The 22,984-nt window shown below is 41.4% G+C and overlaps 1 protein-coding gene across 5 annotated transcripts in view; it reads right to left on the bottom strand.

Annotated features, from left to right (window-relative positions):
- Positions 1–22,984, bottom strand: part of LOC110681517 (diacylglycerol kinase theta) — a 134,423-nt gene that overhangs the window by 8,650 nt on the left and 102,789 nt on the right. For 4 of the 5 annotated variants that reach the window (XM_021857452.1, XM_021857454.1, XM_021857453.1 and 1 more), the window contains 6 exons: positions 22,742–22,971; positions 22,526–22,674; positions 22,282–22,464; positions 13,745–14,036; positions 13,527–13,683; positions 13,354–13,461 (listed from right to left, as the gene is read on the bottom strand). In XM_021857452.1, the coding sequence (XP_021713144.1) occupies positions 13,354–13,461; positions 13,527–13,683; positions 13,745–14,036; positions 22,282–22,464; positions 22,526–22,674; positions 22,742–22,971 (1,119 nt within the window). Of the gene's footprint in view, positions 1–13,353; positions 13,462–13,526; positions 13,684–13,744; positions 14,037–22,179; positions 22,465–22,525; positions 22,675–22,741; positions 22,972–22,984 lie in introns of all 5 variants that reach the window. The other variant, XM_021857451.1, reaches the window with a different exon arrangement.

Here is a 22,984-nt window from a genome sequence, read left to right as displayed (position 1 = left end):
TAGTAGATTTCGGGTCGCTGAATCTGATGCCGTTCTCAGAAATGTTCCAGATTATCACAATTTTTAGCTATAAGTCGCCAAAGTTGTATAAAAACATTGGTTTCATTGAAAATTTCAAGTATGATTTATCAAACTTTTTGTGATATAATCTACCAAACACGCTAAATAGGATTTGAACTTTCAATTTCGATATAATTTAGTTGAAATTTCACAATAAAATTTAGTTTTAATCGATTTTTTTCAACATGCTTGTAGTCTTCATATTCTTTGTTTCTCTTATTTTGCAAAATACAATACTTTTCTGAACCACCAAAAAATAACATTTTAACGAAGTATGCACTTCAACAGAAAAGTAATCGCCTATCTCGATGCGTGGGAAATTTCTTGCAAGAAATGCTCAAGAAATGCATTTTTCTTTGATCGCAGTACGCAGTTGAAAAAAAATGTCATTTCAAATGGAGCTCGCTGTAGGAAATTTCTTGACCATTTCTTGGGCAGAAATTTTTACTTTTCTTGAGCCGAACAGCATACCTAGCTTTACCATCGAAAATATTATGAACTTTGTTGATAATTATTGTTGTATACATGAAGTTTGAATTCTGTGGCAAATTAAGTAAAACATTTGCCGTACAAGCTGGTAAACTTGCATGCAAGTTGGCTGAAATAGTCAAATTTTGCATTTTAATTAACCAATATCTCGAAAACTAGACGTGTCATGATATTTATGAAAACGGCAATGGACTCAGCAACCCTTAATTTAGTAAATAGCGGTATTTTGGTGCTTGAGACAAAAACGTGTTCCACAGTGTAATCGACAGTAAAAGCAAGTGTAATAAGAGCATCAAATGTTAAGATCTGCTACGCTGCGGTGATGGCAAATGTTTTGTTATTATAGAGTTTAGTAACATTTGAATACACGAACACTCGCATGCGCTCATCATACACAGTTTGTTTTTGTTTTCCTCAACGAAACTTGCACACGCTTTCCAGACTCGTCAAAATGCATATGGAAATATTACCCAATTTGATTTTATTCTACCCAGATTGTTGGTGTTTTTTGAGACAGAGTGCATACTATTTTCCTCTGAGTTTCACAACTACATCTACACTGGAGCACCCACACCATTGAGCGTAAAAACCGCTATTCAAGCGTGTGCTAGAATAAGGGCGAAAGTCGCATGATCGATTTCTATTCATCGATCCTCTTTTCTGTGAATAAAGGTGACAAGATGCAGACTTTTCCACAACACTCAGAAACACGGGTAGTCACAGAATGACTAAATTTTAGTAATTTATGACTATTTTCTATCTGCCTCTCTTTCATTCTGAAGGGAATTTTATTCCTATTTGTCAATTCGCCTGGGTTGAAGCATCGCTAAGCTTCAACCCAGGCGAAATGACATTTAGTGTAGAAATTCACAGTAGAATGAAAGAAAGGCAGATAGAAAATAGACATTAATGCATAAACTTTAGTAATTCTGTGACTATTTTAATTTCTGAGTGTAGAGACCGCTTGGCAGCGATGCAATCTTTCGTCCTGAGGTGAAAAAATGCTGACAAATTTGCGCAAACGCTTGTATTGTGCTCGCTTTATTTAACACATTAAGGGGGCAGGATCCGTGATTGATTTCGGAATTTTTAAAAGCAGTTTTTTCGTTCAAAATCAAGAAAATTTACAGGAAAATGTGTTCACTGCATTCTATTCTCCAACCGAAACACAGTGAACATATTTTCATCGAATAATTTTCAGTTTTGAACAGAAAAATTGTTTTTAAAGTTTCGCTAATGACGATGATTACAATGACGGAGCGTTGAACGTTAATCGGATTGTGTGTGGCAGTCTGAAGAGCCTGAAAATGTTTTCATAGCATCTCATGATCATTGATCCGTAGACCCGTAAAAGATAATATTATTGAAAAAATTATGAGTGATTTCTTTTAAGTACAGTCAAACCTCCATGAGTCGATAGCTGAATCGACTCATGGACATATCGAGTAATGGAACAGAAATGCTTCGGAAAGCTGTTCTAGGGGACCGTCGTAGTAACCATAAACATTTGTTTTATGTATGGTTCCATGAGTCGATATCGAGTTATGGAACATCGACTCATGGAGGTTTCACTGTATTTCAGTTACAGTTGTTGAGGTAAACATTAATACACTTTGTTCATAACTAGATGACAATTTAAGTAAAATGTCGGGAATGAGTTTTGACGTAGTAATCGAAAAACGTTTATAGACAAATTCTAGCAGAGCCCATGTTCAAAATTAATTATACCTTATTAAAATGTGTGATGGAGGCAACGTTCTTCTTCTTCTTTCTGGCATTACGTCCCCACTGGGACAGAGCCTGCTTCTCAGCTTAGTGTTCTTATGAGCACTTCCACAGTTATCAACTGAGAGCTTACTGTGCCAATGACCATTTTTGCATTCGTATATCGTGTGGCAGGTACGAAGATACTCTATGCCCTGGGTAGTCGAGAAAATTTCCAACCCGAAAAGATCCTCGACCGGTGGGATTCGAACCCAAGACCCTCAGCTTGGTCTTGCTGAATAGCTGCGCGTTTACCGCTACGGCTATCTGGGCCGGAGGCAACGTCCTGTCGCATTTATTCAATACACATATTTTGAAACTACCTTTAGCAATCTAGACCAGATTGATGCTTCTTCAGCAGTCAAAAGTTTACAAAAGTCTGACCACATCCTTGCGACAATTGGAGAGTGGTATATGAGAATATTTGGAAGACTACTTTAGACATTTGTAGACACCTCTATAATTACACCCAAAAGTGTTTACTATTATCAAAAATAAAGTTTGCAGTTCACACATCATTCTGCAAGAAGAAGAAAGAAGTAACGATTACTACAATTTTTTTCCATTGATTCCGCAAAATCTAAGCTACATTTTTCTGCTATCCGTTTTTATTTATACGGAAGTTACAGAAAATCCCGCAGAAATAAAATCGAAAATTGTATCCCTACACTGAGAACAGCCTTGCGGTTGAAAATACTATATCAGAGGGTACGTTCAGTTCAATTGCCTTTCGATATACTGATTGGATGTTTTGGATTATCAGTACCGAATTCTAATCCAGAACTAACCATCAGTTCACACCACAGTGCTACTGTGATTTCAAATTTTATTCCATTTTTCATGAAAGGGGTCATGCACAAATTACGTCACGCTCCAAGAGGGGGGGAGGGGGTCCAAAAAGTTGAAATTTAGCGTGACATAATTTGTGTACCATCCCAAAAAGAAACTCATTTTTCTCATTCATTTCATTTTTCATACGGATTCCACCAATGGACCAATGCACGCGTTCATTCTTTGACGTTTTAGCGGTGCCGTGTTATTTATGTGACCATGCACTGAAACGAGCATTGAAGTAATGAGAACCATGAACATGTTTTCAAATTTACTATTCCAACCACGATTGAGATATCATGAACGCTTTTTATTTGCGTTTTGTTCCCTTTTCATCCAACCGTATCGATAGCCGTGTGGTAAGCGTTCGCGCTTGACAGTCGCCAGATCCTCGGTTCGATTCTGGCTTGCTGCAAGTTTTTAACCATGATATAGTAATTTTAACTGTCGAAATGGTGCCATGTCAAAATCGAGTGCACAAAATATTTGACATAAATGCTAATTTAGTCTGCATAAATCAAGTGGCGTTGTGTATTTAATTTAACCCTGAAATTTTCAACCGCAAGGCTGTTATCAGTGTAACTGCGGTTAGACTTCGTTGTATCTAGGACGTATTTTTTTTTAATTTCTTTATTAGTATTATTTCAAACATAACATTCTTTTCTTATATCTAGGTGTTCTGTTAGACAACACTATCATCCCAATTTGGTAAAACAAATTTAAGATTTTATCAACATAATACATTTCATTTGCCGCAGCAGTTCAGATTTTATACAGGTGAGTTGATTTCACCTGCTTATAAGAGAAAAAAAACACGTTTTCAATTTACTTATCCTAACTTAACCTAAATATATAACGCATTAATCGTGGCAATAGAAGATTGTAACGATTTTTGCCTTACATTTTTTAATTATTTTATTTGACATCTGTTCCAATATTGGATATTCTATGTAACTCATTGGTACTATACCAGGGAAGAAGCTTCAGAATCATTTTCAAAATTTTATTTTGAATTCTTTCTAGGACGTAATCGATTTGCGTGAGTACGGCCCAAGAATTGATCCAGAAGGACATTGTAGTTCACATTACCAACTGCTTCAATAATCGTGCCAGGGTGCCATTTCCAATTGGTCGCGATTTTCCACAAACACCATATCTGCTGGAAATTTTCCTTCCAAAACTGTACTTGGCGTTGAACGATACACTTGAAGGAACGTTTGTTGGGCATCGGCTGATGGTATGTTCTCTCCGTCGGTGATTTTCCGTAGTGAACGTTTGAGGGTATCAACAAACCGTTCCACTTGTCCATTTGACTGTAAATGATGGATGCTACAAAATTGGCATCCATTGTCCGAGATTATAGTATCAGGAACCCCACATCTTGCAAAGGTTTCTTCCAAAATTCCGATAGTCGAAGATGCTGTTGTTGATCGGGTTTGAAAAATGTCTGGCCATTTACTCAATGAATCGATATTGACCAGATACGACATTCAATTCAATTAAATTTCAATGACATTCAATTGGTCCGGCGTAGTCCAGATGAAGTCGTTTTCAGGGTCCTTCTGATTTAGGCCACGGTTAAGGTTGGATCTGTGGCGGTGACTTCACTCCACTGGTACATATGGAACAATGTCGAACGAAATGTTGAATTTATTCATCAATCCCAGGCCAGTATACAATACTGCGTACAACTGTTTTCATCCGCCGCTCACCATTAGGGTAACCGCAATATATTTGCTTCAAAATGCGAGCCCGAAATACAGCTGGAATTACGATTCGGTCGCTGAACATAACACAATCCTTGATGATTGAAATAAATTCTCACCGGGAATGATACATCTTGAGAGCTGGATCTGAAATTTGCTTGATGGACAACCAGCCTTGAACCTCTTCGAACGTGACTGGACGGTTGCCAAACGTCTCGAATACTGTCCATTTCCTCTTCGATACTAACTGCAGCAACAACGATTTCTTAGTCTGGTTTCTCATGATTGTTGATTAACCAGGAGAGGACGACCGCGCGCCCAAACTGGTCAGTGGGAACGTATTCCACATCTAAATCAAATCCCAGAAGCGCAAGTGCCCATCTCTGGAGGCGATTGTCCGTATGAAGTGGAATTCCCTTAAAATGCCGGCCTAGCAGCATGCGGCGAAACTTGGTCACGAAGGCTTCCTTCTCCACTTAACTGTAGTTTTGCTCAGATTGTGTCAGTTTTCTTGAAGCGTGAACAACAGCTTTAACTTGTCCATCGGCGAACAGATGCATGATGACGACATCTTGGACGTGGCATCTGGACAATTGCACTGCATTTTGCTGGATCCGGACGTATACCTTCTGAACCGACTATGTAGCCTTCTTCGTGTTCAGCATCTGTTTTGAGTCGTCCAGAAAGGATTCTATTCGTACGATTCAGGCAATCAAACTTCTCACCAGCTGCTGGAATGCACCCGGTGACGATTTCACACCAGGAGCTAACCGCTTGAACTTGAACAGTCCATTATGGATGTTAATTGTCAATAGCTTCTTTGATTTTTCATCAATCTCAACTTGCAGATAAGCATCCGAGAGATCAATAACACTGAAGATCTTGCTACCTGCCACTCTGCCAGCTGGCTGAAAATATCGTCGGGCGCCGGAAGAGGATAGTGGTGTGGTTCCAAAGCAGCATTCAGTCACGAGGAGTAAGTAAATAGTCAGCCCCGCACATATGCGTACTTTTCCTCCTGGCTTCTTCACAACGACGTTTTGTGCTGCCCATTCGAAGAAATCAACTGGAGTGATGATATTCAGCTTCTGCAATCCATCCAACCTTCTGTATAGCATGAAATGCAACGGGTCGCTTCGGACGGAAAACAGGCTTCGCAGGTGGATTCAGGAATGGACCAATGCACGAGATCACTAATTTGACGTTTCAGCGGTGCCGAATTCACTCGTTGCTAAGGTCACGTAAATAACACGGCACCGCTAAAACGTCAAATAGTGAACCCGTGCATCGATCCTTAACTTAACCTTTGTGCTCGTGCAGTGATCTAGTGCGTCATTGGTATCGGCTTCCGTAGTATGGGTTGAAATTGGGTTGATTTACTTGATTGTAGATGGAAGCAAGTGGTTTGTTTCATAGATCGAATGCTTCGATGAAATCCAGTCCAAATGAGGTTCAAATTTTTCACTGTAGTGACAAAGCAAGTGCCTGTTCTGGATTCATTGTTGATGGTCATCCGACATTAGACTCTTCCTTCAGTGATAGTGCAGCACCCGAGACTGTATTCGCTCCATGGAATGAATTGATGATTAATGATGAACCAAGCTTATTCCATGATTGGACGGAGATGACTGTTACGTCCGAACCACAAACCAGCTGGACATGCGCTTGCTTATCGTTGATGAGAACGGTGACGTATTTGCGGATAGGTGCTGCTACTGCGTTGACAGAAAGGATGTTATTGGCTATCTTGGTGAAGCATCCGCAACAGCCTTTCTTGGCATTCGGTGACTAAATTCTCGAGATTTATCGTTGCCGCCGTGTCTGCTTCAAGCTTCGACAGTAATCGTGTCCTGACGTCTGCATCTCTTGATAATTGTAGACCGCAAACGAGATTAGTCCCTTGAATTGGTCGATGGTCAGCTTGTTCAGTTCGAAGTCCTCATACTGGCGGTTGACGATGCCAGCGTAAGTAACGTAATCGTCTGTTTCGTTATTCACAATCCAAATGCAATCGTACTGCTGACTAAACTGGGACTGGTGGTGTCCTAAAAGCGAATTTCAGTTTCTACACTACTTCTTCAAAGGTGAAGTCTCGTGGGTGTCGTGGCAGGATATAATTCAAGAACTTTTCATTAACTGGAACGCTGAGGCTCCGCATGAGCAGGCGATATTTTGCTGCGTCATCCAGTTTTCTCCCATCAACACTGAACAAATCATAATACTTCAAAAACCATCATTCAATCGTCTTACCGGTAGCTGGATCAGGCGTGTTTCTTGATTGCGGATTACCCGAAACGGCTTAAAAAGCGTCTGTCTTGATTGAAGGCTCGTAACTGAATGATATTAATTTCTGCTTTTCGCTGTCATCTTGGTTGCGCACCCAAAGCATGGCATCAGGTCCGTCCCACTCGGGCTCAGACTGGGTACCACTTCTAGTACTGCATTTGGTCCCTCGGTAGTGCAAACGGTCCCCAAGTTTGACAGATCGCAGTACACTTTTCACAGCCTTCTAGATTACCTTAGGAGCCATAAAACTTTGGGCAACTGCAAGGGACATGGAGGTCTTTAATGTGTCTTTGATGGCATACTTGGTTGCAAAACTAGTGGTAACAGTATCCGGTGATGATGATATCCATAATAAGAATTTATTGAAGAAATCTTTACTGCCCTTTGACGCCTACTTGTCCCATGTTCTATGTAAACCTTATGTGGACCGCGGGACACACATGCGTAGAACGGCAGCATACATTACCTTCAACTCGTATAATGTACAAAAAAAATAATTGAATAAATAGGTTTAGTTACTAAAGGAATGTCTCTGCCACCGCTTAGACTTCAAACCCAGTTCAACTATACATAGATGGCCCGATTTTGGCAGCCACCTTTTCAAACTTGTTTTCCGCTCTTCTTAAAAATGCAAACAATTTATCATCGTTTTTTCTGTCCCATGTTTTGCATATTCACGGTAGCTTGAAAAGGGTTAGGAAATTTTTGGGGAAAAATCAATTATAAGATTATGGCAACCTAAAGTTCTGCGTGAAAAGGGGCAGACAAAATCGGCCCAGTACTGTATGGGTAAACGTGGTCTACGGTCTAAGCGGTGGTGAAGAAATCGGCCCTTAGACAATAGATGGCGAGAAATGTTGGCGAAAAATAAGCCTTAATTCTTAACATATGTTTTCAAGGAATTTCATCATGGCAAATTTTCTCTAGAAGGATGGCAGAAATTTAAAATGATGTGAAAAAGTCTAACCACAGATAACAGCCGTTGAAGTCCGATTGTTAAACTGTGTAAGACAATTAACGGTCATTTTGAATCGCAACACAAGTAGCAACATCGGTGTGGCGCTGTCATCGCTGAGTTCCCATGACGATATCCGTGGTGAATATGAAATATTTCGAGATACTGATATTAATCAATGATTGACGCAATTCGTTGTGTGGCGGCGCTATTGATTGCAAGGAATTTCTGTTTGAATATTTACACAGGTTTTCAGAAAATGGTTGTTCTAGCATAAACATTAGACTGGCCCAGCTCAGTATGGGAGAAAAATAAAGTTGTATGATTCCACGGGGCACCCCCCAGGATTATTTATTGGGGTTAGAGGAAGCCTTTCTGAAAAATTCAGCTCATTTGGCACATCATCTACTGTTTGGCTCAGGAAAATTGATGATCGCGTTCAATTGGACCCAGAATGTCAAAAACACTACTTGATATAATAGCGAAGAATATTGTGGAAGATTATACCATGATCAAAATTAATAATGTTGGTGTTTTAACCATCTGAAGTGTATCATGCAATACTGCTTGTATTTCTTCAACATAGCTTGAAGGTAACCACTAAGCGCATCATAGCCACCTATGACGCTGGGCGAGCTGAGGCACATGTCGCACGCATATAAGTGACTGTACGGGAGTGCTGATCTAAGCTTAACTTTCAACAACTGGAAAAGTAATGAAAATTAGTTTAAATCCAGATACAACCTTCTGCAATTATGTTCATTAGGGTATCAACTAGTGTATTTGTCATTCTGGGCTTATTTGAACGCGAACAATTAGTATACGGAACGAAACAGTGACATAGGATCAATTTTCAATATATTTGAGACGAATATCCCATACAAACTTCACATCGATTGCGCCAGCTGGTGGAGCAACCAATTGAGTTGAAATTTTGAGAGAGCGTTTTTTTTTACCCTAAGGCTCATATCTAGGAGGTGTCCCGTTAAGTTTTACAACTTTTTTGTTTAAGGGCCAGTCTAATGAACAACTGTTATCTGTGGTCTTACAAAGCCGATCATTTGTTTTTATTTCAGAATAATGTTTTTCTTTGATTTTGTTTTGATTTTTAATGTAGTTTCGCGACTTTAAACTAAACTACAAAACTCTAAGCTACATTCTTCCAAGAAAACTTGTTATAATTTTTTGACTAATTCGAACACATTTGTAGCACCATGGTTTTTTTTCTGTTCGGAACATAAACCACTGCGACCAATATTTGATCTATTGTAGTATATCCCGTGTCCTTTGTATAGTGCATGTCGTGTTACTTTGTCACTATCGAGAAGTGATAAAGTATTCGTTTTTTTTTACAGCTGTCATTCCTAACTTGATCAAAGGAAAGGATTATAATTGAAAGGTTCCGCTTTTTAAACCCTTCGAAGGGTGTGGTGGGTAGACTCTCCGCAGGCGCGCCCCTTTATCAGTCAAAATCGGATCCCTTGATAAAGTCGGGAAGTGACACCGATTTTGTCCATGCATCAGAATCCTAGTCCTTACTTCTTCAAACTAGAGAACAATAAATAAAAGATTAGAAAACAACTTGTTGATTTCGACTCATTTTTATCCTTGTTTTAAAGTCATTCTCGGCTACTGGAAAACCGAGACTTGTCACTTTTAACAAGGTTTAAAATGTAACATAGACTAATAGTGTTCCTTTGATTACTATAGCATCCTGTTCTCTTCGTTTGAAGCAGTCAGGACTAGGTTTCATTGGTAGATCTTTACCCCATAACGCACCACGAAAAGGTGATCTACCCGCGTTATGGGTATAGCACCATGGTTGAAACCATCCTTCAATATTCTTGAAGACTTCTAGTATAGTCTAATTCCTCAATGAATTTACAAAACACAAAACTTTTGCTACAAATCTCTTGGAATTTAGTCAAATCATATTGTGAGATTTGTTCATACTTTTAACTTGAATTCCTCCTGGAGGACAACAAATCGTTCTATGTTTACTTTTTATCCACATATTATTTTTAAAATGTGATCCTCAATTAAAATTTTAAAAAATACTCATTAACTCACGTCATAAGTGACTGTCTTGGGGATGGGATTCCATCCCAGGTCCTCGGCGTAAGAGGCGTGTGTTCTAACCCCTATCCCCAATTCAGTGAAATTTTACATTATGAATCTTTTCTTGAATGTATGTTCTACAAAATAGCGCCAATATTTTCTCGTTAAACATCTACAACTCTACCAGGATAATAAAAAAATGGTCCCTCCTAAAAAGATTGTTGGGAATATTTGCAAGTAGGAAAAAAATGGTTTCTACATCAATCTATTCGCCATCGCATCATGAAACTCATGGGTTTTTTTTTATTTTTATTTTTTTTGAGGAGTTCAAGAATGAATTGCAAAATCCTTCAGTAAATCTATTTAAAAGTTGATTTTAAAATTCCATTGAAGAATCGCTAGTGCTGTTTTTTTTTCTTTTTTAATCTGTGGTACTTGTATGAATCTTTGGAAAATTTAACGGAAGAATACGTATCACAGGGGAAACAATAATATAATTCTCTAAAAAAATCCCTAAACAAATTGCCCGGTATTTTTTGAGTATTTTTACCGAAAAGTTTTTGAAGGAACAGTTGAACGTATTCATCTAGAAACTTTTTGTTTGATTTTTTTTAATTTGCTTAGACGAAACTTTCAAATTTTATTTTAGAAAGGAGGAATGCGGGGAGCAACTCCAAATTAATTTCTAGAGTAATAAAAAAATACACTTAGAAAAAAATTTTCTGGTAAAGTCGGAAAGCTTAAAGAATTGAATAATAACTACTAATCCCGGGACTAAACTCAGTGAAAACTGATTCTTGTAAAAAACACTGAAAAAGTACGGAAATAATTCATGAAGAAATCCCCTTTGGAATTCTCAGAGGAATCTCTTAAAAGTACATGGTTAAGTTTTAAAAAATGAAAGAGATTCCTCGTGAGTTCTTTGGAAGAATTTTTGAACAATGTTTTTACTGGATCGAGCCTGATTTGCTGCTGAAAAGGAATCGCTAAAGAAATTTCTCTCCGATTTCTTGCAGAAATTTTGTACAGCGACTCCCGTTTGAACTGACATTTCTTTTCAACTGCGTACAGCGATCAAAAAAGAACGTCTTCATTGATTCCTTGCAGGACTTTCCCATGCATCAAGATAGGCCAAGAATAGTTATTTATGCAACAAGTGGCAAAATGATGATTTTTTCAGCATGAGTTGTACATTTTTCCAACGAGGCTCAACGAGTGTTGAAAAAATTAATACAACGAGTGTTGAAAAAATCGAGTTTTGCAACGAGTTGCATACAACATTTTTTGCTATTTCGAGAAATGCCGTTTCAACTGGATGAACTCTAAAAGCACAAACAAACACTTCAAGAAGATCCACATGGGCATAAAGCCATGCGTAGTTTCAATGGACCGATGCACGAGTTCACTATCTGACGTTTGAGTGGTGCCGTGTTATTTATGTGACCATGAGCCTGTGCATGCTATAAAACGTTTGACTTTTACTGTGCGCTCTATTTTCAAGTTGCCCGTGAGAGAGAGAGAGCGAGACAGCACCAACACACGGCGCACAGTTAAAGTCATGAGAACAAAAGAATTTATGGCACGTACAGAGGCTCATGGGAACGAGTGAACTTGGCACCGCCCAAACGTCAAATTAGTGAACTCATGCACTGGTCCATTAGAGGAATGAACAGGTAAGAAAGCACAGACAGCAGCTGACTACAAATGCAGGACGATCCGATCCCACATCAGAAACGCCAACCTGTGTCGGAGCCTGATCGCACAACGGATGTAGACTCTAGTGAAGTGACTCGCAGTGTAAACCACCTCGCTATAGGACACCGACAATTCTCACCTCACGCCAGACGTAGAAAAAGCTCAAGAATCAGATGCAATTGTGCTGATTCTGTGCGGCATGTAAGGCAAGACGAGTCGGTGAGGTGTCGACTCGCTTGTATTTGATTAACATTAGTCGCCTAACGTCACCCGAGGTGAGAACGACTCGTCTCGACTCACACGCCGCGCAGAATAAGCATGGCATGAAGAGACTGCGATACTGGGTTATTCGGTTGACGCCTACCAAAATAGTACTGAAAAGTGCTACTTTTCAGTACCGAAAAGAGTTTCTTTTGGTTCGAAAAGTAGGCCGTTATGTTGATCAACTTCTCAATGAAAAGTTGATTGATTTGCAACGGAATTGCAAAAATACTTTTCAACAGCAAATCAGGCTTTAGACAAAAAATGAATATGTTTCATAGTGAAAATATCTTTGAACCACTTATTTTACAATTTCTAAAAAAAATCCCCTACTTTCAGAATCTGTGTTGAGTTCATTGTTGTTCACCTGGTTTTGGAGGTGTTCCGAAGAAAGACTGCAACATATAAAATTTCTTCGGCCGCCATTCAAACACAAAATTCATCAACGTAAAATAAAGGCCATGTAATGCAAGGTATCAGAGAGCATTTATCTGAAAAAAATCATACAAATTGTTTGATTTATCTCAAAGATACCAAGGTAAGCAATCTTAGTTTTCATTCAAATTAGTTTAAATTTTGGGAGGACATTCAGTGTCTGATCCCAAGAATCGAATCATCGATATGAGATAAATTCGTTTATTAGGAATCTTTTGAAACTATTTCGAGCACCACTGATAACTGATAGAAAATGCTAACTTAAGATTTTCACCAGAGCTTACTTTTGTTCCTACTAGTTTTGTTTCACTTCAATAAAAAGGCTTTTTTATATTGCTGCAGTAAACACTAAAGCTAACAGGGGTCTGTGGGGGTAGAAAAATCGCACTGTGCAAAAGTAACTCATTTGCTTCATTTTTCTGGACGAACCTAGGCATGGGAAGCTCATTTTCAATGCAGCATGCAAATTCATCGAAATTTTCCTGGTGCAATTTTCCCGATATGTATGTGTTCGTATGTGACTGATCGATATGTGCTTGAGTATCGCTGCTTGCTGGAATAGGGAACTCGAAACTACTACTATACGAAAGCTTCTATCTAGAATATGTGTGTAAGAGTGGTTGGATATATGTGGTTAACGAGAGCGAGTGAGATCATTTGCATATTTAAATATGTAGTATATATAAGAGGTAACGGAAGCAACACATGCAAAATTCAATTCAGAGCAAGGAGCAATCAATTCGAGAGATGACTAACTGGTGTTTCGAAAAAGAAGTATCATATGGGAGAAAAACAAATTCGGAAGGTACTGACCTTGAGAGCTGACTTTAGCACCACTACGTCTCCGGGACTCTGAACCCACGGTTCCCCATCGACCTGCACCGGTATGTCTGAATGTAGGTGAATCTTAATGTGACCTCCCTAAAAGGTGTGGACAATATTAGCATTCAATGGTAGGAATTTCATCTTCAGTGAATTAAACGTACCTGGGCTATCCGCATGGCTGATCGCAAGCCAGACTGTATTTGACCGAGATGAACAACGCCGGTTACTCCTACGACTTCCAGCATTCCGTCCCAGTGGTTCGGTTTACTGAACTGATCTTCTTTCTCTGGCCCCCACGGATTGGCACCCGATCCCCAACTAATTAGAAAACAACCTTCAATTAGATTACCCCACCGTTGAAGTCCCAGTTCGTACTCACCTCAGGATGTTTAGAATGATGATACCTTCGACGGGCGGTAGATCAACCACCTTGCCGTCGACCTCTAGCCGAATCTCCTTGTGCAGCTCCTTGACCATCTTTCGTCCAACCATCTTCCGTAGGCCCATCTTAACGTATACGCCCTTATTGTGTAGCCGGGAGTTGAACTTCAACGGGTTCTCCTCGCGAGCATTGTGGAAATCCAGACACAGATCGGCGTCGATGCCAATGCCGAAGTAGTTGTTCATCACGAAGATCTGCGAGTTGTCTTCGCTCTGCGTAGCACCGACGACTGTTACCGGCGAAACAAGGAGGAAACAATTGGTACAGGGGGCTACATGACTTGGCATGGAGTCTTCTTTTGGAATCTTTGAACAGGAGTACAACAACAAGGCATCCAAGCAAGGCAAATATATCTTTCATTAGGAATCTGAGGAGGTCTTCGATACTGGGAACTGATCCGAGAATTTGTACAACAAAGCACTCCCACGGACTGTTTCCGGCAGAGAAATGGGCAAGGTATCAAGCGAATTTTCAAGCTCGGTCAGGATCAAAAACCTATTAGATGTCGCGATACAGGTCCTGCTCGCACGCGCCCGAACGCACAAATACGTGTGATCTATTGTGTGCGATCGCAACAAACATCCATATAAACAACATCACATTCACAAGAGAACACCAATGACAACAACAGCAAATGATAACACTATTTGGTAGTGGAGATCACTGCAACATCGCACTCGCAAGTCCAATTCGGGCAATCAATGTTTAACCATCGGTGTTCGGTAAACAAGTCGACTTGCAATATGCAGGTATGTATGTAGAAAATACGATCAGGTCATGCTGCTATTTAGTACGGTACGGCTTTTTTGGGTAAGGTTCTACGCTATTTGTGATTCGTTCGTAATATAAGTTTTTTTTTATCTTCTGTTCATGAATGAATGATTTGCATTTAATGTTCTTGCACACTCATAATCATATTGATTTAAGGACAGCGTACGATTCTGTGAAGAGAAATCATCTTTGGCAGATAATGGCCGATCATGGATTCCTGGTAAACCTATTTAGGCTTATTTAATCCCTCCAACACTAAACCGAATAGCGTCTTCCGCTTTTTCACTAGCGCTGTCTTTCCTGTATGTTAAAGATTCCGACATTATCTTTAACATACAGGAAAGGCAGCGCTAGTGAAAAAGCGGAAGTGTGCGCTGTATAGATTTTCAGATGCTGTATACAGCGCACTACATCCGACATTATGTTTAACATATAGGAAAGGCAGCGCTAGCAAAAAAGCGGAAGATGCTATTCGGTTTAGTGCTAGAGAGATTATACTTCCAACGCAGAGTTGCACACGTGGCATTAACACCACATTTGCGAGGTTTAATAAATTAAAACAACTTGTTCGATGAGGCAGCGTCCATTTATTACGTAACGCTTTTTGTATGAAATTTTTTGATTTTTTTGTATGAGCCATACTTCCCACTTCCCACTCCTTCCAGTCATCCTGATCCTGTGTACGAGGATGGGGAGGGGTCTTCCAACGCACTCAAGCAAGCAAGTACTCTCAAGTCTCGACGTTCTACCACGTTTCCCAACAGGGAGTTTGCGAACCCCAGACTATGGAAAAACCTCGCTGAAACGGATACCTTACAGCGAGCCAGTTTTCCGTTGTTATCAAGGTTGAGAACAAGTGTATCTACCTGATGCGACTGAACGGAGCTGATCGCCTCATCTCCATATTCTTACAGAACGTCAGGAGCTTACGAACTAAAATTGTTCAGCTGCGCTTGTTGCTCAGTAGCTATGACTATGATGTTTCAATATTCACAGAAACGTAGTTACGTGCGGATTTCGAAAGCAGAGAAATTTCTACCAACTATACTCGACATGACAAACTATGAGAATGTGAAAGTTTAGGATCAAAAGCCAGTTCTTCAACTTCAGCATTATAAACGTGCACAGCCCTCACTCCGGAAGCACTGACGATGATAAAGGCGCATTTTACACACAGCTCAAACGCCAGCACGACATCTGCTCAAGCCACGACGTCAAAATCATCATAGGAGATCAAAACGCTGAGGTTGGCCGTCAGAAGTTCAGACCGACTATTGTTCAGCGTTCACCGGCTGACGGACGAATGCAGCGCGGGCGGTTATGCTGCAGCAAGGGACTCGGCAAAGCGTGGAGCGTTACAGACGGTAACGGGAGAAAAAACGTCGCCTAGAGGAGACGGATTGCGAGAAGATGGAACAGCTATGCCGGTCTCAAGAAACACGTGAGTTCTATCAGAACCTCAACGCATCATACAAAGGCTTCGTGCCACGAGCCGAGATTTGCAGGGATTGTGAGGTGATCGGAAGGTGGAGGCAGCACTTCGACGAACACCTGGCAATGAAGGTCGAGACCATGGAAATCAACCAGCCCACACTTTGAGCGAGGTTAAGGATGCCATTCACCGTCTCAAGAACAATAAAGATGCTGGTAAGGATGGTATCGGAGCTGAACTCATAAAGATGGGCCCGGAGAGGCTGGCCATTTGTCTGCACCAGCTGATAGGCACAATCTGATAATCTGCAAAACAGAACAGCTACCAGAGGATTACACGGAAGGGGTAATATGCCCTACTAGAGTGGTCCAAAAAATCGTTTTTGGTCCACACCGCTCATTTGATTCTAGATCAAATTCTGAGTGTGCTCCCAAAATTTGAGCTCATTTGGATGAAAACTGAAACTGCACAAGCTCTTTAAAGTTTATATGGGAATTACTATGGAAAAAGCACTGCAAACCCGCATCTTGTCACCTTTATTCACAAAAGAGAGGATCGATGAAGAGAAATCGATCATGCGACTTACGCCCTTATTCTAGCACACGCTTGAACTAATTACTGAGGCGTCCGATTTGAAAACGGTTTTCGGCAAAGTTGTAGCTGATAAATGTATCTCACAGTATCAACGTAGTTCTAATCCCCAAGAGCACATTTGCAAACACTATGACCGTTTGAATGGATTGGTTGCTTTTCCCATAGCAATTCCCATATAAACTTTAAAGGACTTGCGCAGTCTCAGTTTTCATCCAAATGGGCTCAAATTTTGGGAGGACACTAAGAATTTAGTCTAGAATTGAATGAGCGGTGTGGAGCTAAAAGATTTTTTGAACCACTCTAATGCACTACAATAATAGTATCTACAAGTTAGATTTTGAGAACTTTCAAGCGATCACCATTCTAAATGCGGCCTACAAAGTATTATCCCAGATCATCTTCCATCGTCTGTCACCTGTAGTGAACGGTTTTTAAGAAGTTATCAAGCCGGCTCGTTGATGGCTGTTCGACAGCAGACTAGATCTTTACTACACCGCAAATCCTGCAAAAATGGTATTAATACCAGGTCCCAACGCACCACCTTTTCATCGATTTCAAGATGACATATCGACCACGTAGAACTATGGAAAATCATGGACAAGCACATCTTTCCCGGAAGCTCACGAGAGTTATAAGAGCAACGACAGAGGGTGTGCAAAATTGTGTGAAGATTTCAGGAGATGATTCAAGTTCGTTTGAACCCTGCCGAGGACTACGACAAGGATGGACTTTCGTGCCTGTTGTGCAATATTGCGCTAGAAAGTGTTATGCGGAGATCCGTGCTTAATAGCCGGGGTACGATTTTTACGAGATCCAGTCAATTTGTTTGCTTCCCCGGAAGCTACACCTACCGTACCCGAAACTAAAAACATGTTCAAGAAGCCGACAGAGAAAGATTACGATCTGATTTACCGGCAACCACTTTTTGCGCGAAACAACGGACACGAATTGGAACATGGAACGTACTAATCCTAGCTCAGTAGGGTAAACTGGCACAGCTTGCCAACGAGGCGTGTCGCATGAAACTCGAGATCATAGGACTGAGCGAAGTCCGTTGGCCGTACTTTAGAGAACACATAATACCCTCCGGACAAATTCTGCTATATTCTGGCCTGCGAGGTGAACACGCTCCTCGGCACCATAGAGTTGGCTTCTACGAGCCTATAAATAAGAGAATAGTCGTCGCCAGATTTAGAACACAGGTTCGGAACCTTACCATATTCCAATGATATGCGCCAACCGATGCTGCCGAATTGCAGGACAAAGAGAACTTTTATATTCAACTCAATGCTGTCGTGGATAAGATTCCGAAAGGTGATCTACATGGGCGACTTCAATGCGAAGATCGGATCCGACAACTCAAGCTATAATCCCGTCATGGGACGCCATGGTCTCGGAGAAATAAGCGTAACGGAGAGCTGTTGGCAGAGTTTTGTGGCAACAACGACATGGTGATCGGGGGATTACTCTTCTCACATCGTCCGGTTCACAAGGTCACGTGGGTCTCCCGAGTAGAAGCATTAACCTAAGAATGCTAATGTCGCTGCTGTTCGTGTTACCAACATCTAGTTTGCCACGAACTGACAGCCTGAGTACCGGGCATCAAAGTGTCAAATTAATTATAAAAACATAAACAACAACAAGGCATTGAACAAACAACGAAAAACCATAATTAAAGGTAAGAATAATTAAAATCAGTTTTGTGATAACAGCGCTACTAGCGTTCTACTACTTATATTTCTATTGTCTCCCGTGACGGCTTTACTGGAAATCAAATTGATCACATCTGTATCAGCCGAAAGTGGAAACAGAGCCTTCTTGATGTGTGGAAAAAATGTAGCGCTGACATCGCATTCGACCATTGCCTTCTCATCGGCGATGTGCGTATGCGCATTGCGGGGATTCGCCAACAGGAGGAAAGAGTCGGACGTCGATTTAACACACACCGACTGGAAGATGTCACAGTGAAAAGGTCCTTCGTCGAAGAACTGGAGACTCGTGCCGAAAATATTTCGGAAGGTGACAGCGTTGAAGAGCAATGGACTGCCATCAAGAATGCCTTCATCACTATCAGCGAAAATAATCTGGGTGAGCTACGCACTCGCAGAAAACAGTGGATCACCGATGAAACCTGGAGGGAGATAGAGGAGCGGCGAAAAGCCAAAGCCGCGATAGAGCGTGTGAAAACCAGAGGAGCCATGACACTTTCCCGTCAACGATACTCGGTTCTAAAAAGGAAAGTTAAGCGCTCATATAGGCGGGACAAACGAGCGTGGGCGGACTCCCTTGCTGACGAAGGTGAGAAAGCCGCAGCAACCGGCGACAATCGTCTCCTCTACGATATCGCCACAGCGGGGCAAAGATGAATACGACGATGCTCGTGAAAGGCACGACTGGACAACTGTTAACCGACCCTACTTACTGACCAGCTAAAACGCTGGTTTGAGCACTTCGAACAACTTTTTCAAGTACCGACCCGGCCACCAACACCTCAGCATGATTGCCGGACGATACTGTGTGGACCATATTGTCACGCTCCGTATCATCCTGGAGCAAGTCAATGAATTCCAAGAGTCCCTGTATATGGTATTTATTGACTACGAAAAAGCTTTCAATCATGAAAATATGTGGGGTGCAATGAATTGGAAGGGTGTTCCTGAGAAAATCATCGGCCTCATCGAAGCGCAATACGAGGCCTTTACGTGCAGAGTATTGCACAACGGGGTCTTGTCTGAACCCATCCGGGTTGTAGCTGGAGTGAGTCAAGGATGTATACTATCACCGCTACTGTTCCTTTCGTAATTGACGAGATCCTGGTAGCCGCCATTAACCGTGGACAAAGCCATTACTATGGAGCACTTAAATGACCTCGATTTGACTGATGATATTGCTATCCTAGCTAAACGGCGCTCTGATATACAGATTAAGCTCGACGGTCTTGCCGAACGGCAGATCTCAACATCAACGTCAACAAGACCAAATCGTTGGATTTAAACACGACCAGCCCTTCCAGCTTTACAGTAGCCAGGCATACAGCGGTAAACGTCGAAAACTTCCAATATCTTGGTAGCTAATTGGCGTCTGACGGTGGTACCTAGATCAGAAGGCAAAGGCTGCTTTTGCGAGAAATATTTGGAAGAACAGTCAGATTAGTCAACGCACAAAAATTCGAATATTCAATTCCAATGTCAAATCTGTGTTGTACGCCAATGAAACGTGGTGTGTATCAGCGGAGAACACTCAACGGCTGCAGGTGTTCATCAGCAGATGCCTGCGGTATATAATTCGGGCATGGTGACAACACAACTGGATCTCTAATGCTGACCTCCATCGTCGGTGCCACCAGCAACCGATATAAACCGAAATTCGACAACGAAAGTGGGGGTGGGTCGACTACACTCTACGTCGGGGTGGAAACGTAATCTGCAAACAAGCGCTGGATTGGAATCAAGCGGGACATCATAGCAGAGGCAGACTCATGGCGGCGCAGCCTCAACAAAGAAATAAAAGAAGTCGACGTTAAATTGACCTGGCCGCAGGTGAAGGCGTTAGCTGGCAATCGCCCAGGGTGGAAATCTTTCACGTTGGCCCTATGCAGAATAGGTCCAGGACCCAATAAGTAAAATTAAAAAAAAAAAAACATGTTGCCAAAAATGGATCCATTTGTTGTCCAAATTGAGGGGAGCCAAAAATGGAGAAAGCCAAAACTCAATTCCACTGTTTGGACAAGAATTACTGGAGCCTTTTTCATGGATTATAAATATGTTGTGATTTAGTTTGAATTAGGTGGACATGGTTTCAACTGGGACAAAGCCTGCTTCTCAGCTTAGTGTTCTTATGAGCACTTCCACAGTTATTAACTGAGAGCTTTCTATGCCAAATGACTATTTTTGCATATGTATATCGTGTGGCAGGTACGTGTTATGTCTACATATCTCTAGCGTTGTTTTTTATTCTACCTTATGATTCTGGTACCCTTTAGGGGCTGTCCATTAATTATGTAAGACAATTTTGGAGGTTTTTAGACCCCCCCCCCTCCCCCCAAAGTAAGATTTTTTGTATGATAACTAAAAATAATTTGTATGGCGCGTAGGAAATCTTAAAGCACCCCCCCCACTCCACCCATAAACCCTTACGTAATTAATGGACCACCCCTTACTTGTTGGTACCTACGGACTATAAATACTGGCTGCCGTGCCTGTAGAAGAGAGACTTCCCGGACTGTGGACAGATTAACATATTATTTTATTCTATATTTGCAGGATATAAAAGTACGAAGATACTCTATGCCCTGGGATGTCGAGAAAATTTCCAATCCGAAAAGATCCTCGACCGGTGGGATTCGAACCCACGACCCTCAGCTTGGTCTTGCTGAATAGCTGCGCGTTTACCGCTACGGCTATCTGGGCCCCCGGTACCTTCACGTTTGTCCTTAGAAATACTGCCATCCTTATCTGTGCACAACTCGTCTCGCGACATGAAGCCATTGCAGAATGCGTTGAGTTTCTGGTGAAACTTCCACGTTTCTTGCGACCGGCACTGCGCTCCATCGCCTCATATCCAGCTTCCAGCCGGCGGCATTTTTGTTGACTCCCAACAGAGGCAGGACTAGTGTTGCCGTTTCGGTCTATAACATTCCACGTTCTGCCGTTTCGCTTGCTGTAGCATGAACGTCCACACTTCATTCTTCATTCTTCCAGAATCTGCTTACATTCTTCGTCGAATCAACCATTCGGTCAACTCCGTCCCACGCACACGACGTTGCTCTCAAAACAGAGTGTAAAGCGTTATGTTTATCGTTTCATTATGGTGAAAATGCATTGAAGCCAAACCTCAAAATTTCAAGAGCATAAATCTAGAGAACCAGACAGCGGTTTAAGTTGAAAACTAAATTGATTGGACACACGCTGGTGGTGACCAAATGATCAAGTTTTCAGCTTTCACGGCTATTCAGTTCTCTAGATTTGTGCTCTTGAAAATTTGAAGATTAGCTTCGATGCATCTTTACCTTAAATGAATAAATAAGATGGTCGCAAGATAATCCATTAAAACCTAACCACAAACGGAGCATGTGAATTACCAAATTACCCTCCATAGTATTGTGCCAATAAACCAACATCTTGAAATTTTGTCAAGAATCACCATTCTTAAAGGTAGAGCAGATGCTGGTGTATACTCTCGGGAACTGAAGCTACATCAGTTTCGCTTACTTGGTAGACATTGTACTGAAACAAATTGCGCAAAAACAGACATTTTCATCCACTTGCCGCGTTGCAATTCGATTCTCAATAGTGCACATCATGAACATAGTGAACAGTTCAGAATCATGTAGATTCAATTAAATCCTCTAACAATGTTATGTATTACAACCGACAAGTCATGCTTGATCATTCATTCGTGCACAGCTATTCCAATTAATTTCTGCTACCGCATCACAAATAACGGCCAAACCTCAAAGCATTACAGGGTTTCAACCGCCAATATTACGAAATGTTTATACTGTATGTGTACTGTACTGGTGGTTAGTTAGTAGTAAATTAGGAAAGTAACAGCCATCGAGAACACAGTAAAAGACCTTGCGTTTGGCTGATCGCGCTGATCGTCGTCGCGGGATGATGGTGTTGATTCTGTTGTTGTTGTTGTTGTTGTAATTGCTGTTGAATTTTCTTCTTCTTACCCGCTGAGTTGGCCTGGGACGGTCTGGGTGCCGCGTCTTCCGGTTTGTCCTCGGGATGGAAGACCACGGTCCAGCGGTCCAACCGGATTTCCTCAGCATCGATCACGTCCCGCAACAAATTCAGCGGATCTTCTCCGCCAGTATAGCCGGCTCCCCATCGTAGCACCCGTGCCAGATCGTTTCCTGTAGGGGAATTGAAATCGTTATCTGAAGAGAGGAAGCATTTCAAAAACTCTTCACTTACCAGTTCCGAGCGGGACAATCGCACACGGTGGACTAGAACACTCCGAATCTTGTCCGACGTTGTCCAAACACTGCAGCACCCAACCGATCGTGCCGTCACCTCCACAAACTAAAATTTTGTAATCCTGAATGTGTCTGAATACATACAGTCTGCAAGATAATAGGGAGAAAAATTTGTAACGTAACGTCTACCGGGCCTTGTTTTCCCATTTCTTACCCAGGCAGTGGTCCACCGTTATCCAGATCAAATACTTGATATGGATTTAACAATTTCCGAAAACTACTAATAAGCTCTAATCCTTGGCATCCACCGGACTTGACGTTGACGAATACCAGCAACGGTTGGACTCCCTGTGGAACCATGCTCGGTTCAATGTTCGGTAACAGCAACACAAGCAGATGTTTGTCCTCATACTTGGACTCCCGCAAGGCTTGGAATGCACGAACCTGCAAAACGGAA

This window comes from Aedes aegypti, chromosome 1, assembly GCF_002204515.2.
Source record: "Aedes aegypti strain LVP_AGWG chromosome 1, AaegL5.0 Primary Assembly, whole genome shotgun sequence".
Lineage (NCBI taxonomy): Eukaryota > Metazoa > Arthropoda > Insecta > Diptera > Culicidae > Aedes > Aedes aegypti.
The sequence above is the reverse complement of the archived record's forward strand: the minus strand, read 5'-3'. Positions and strand labels throughout refer to the sequence as shown.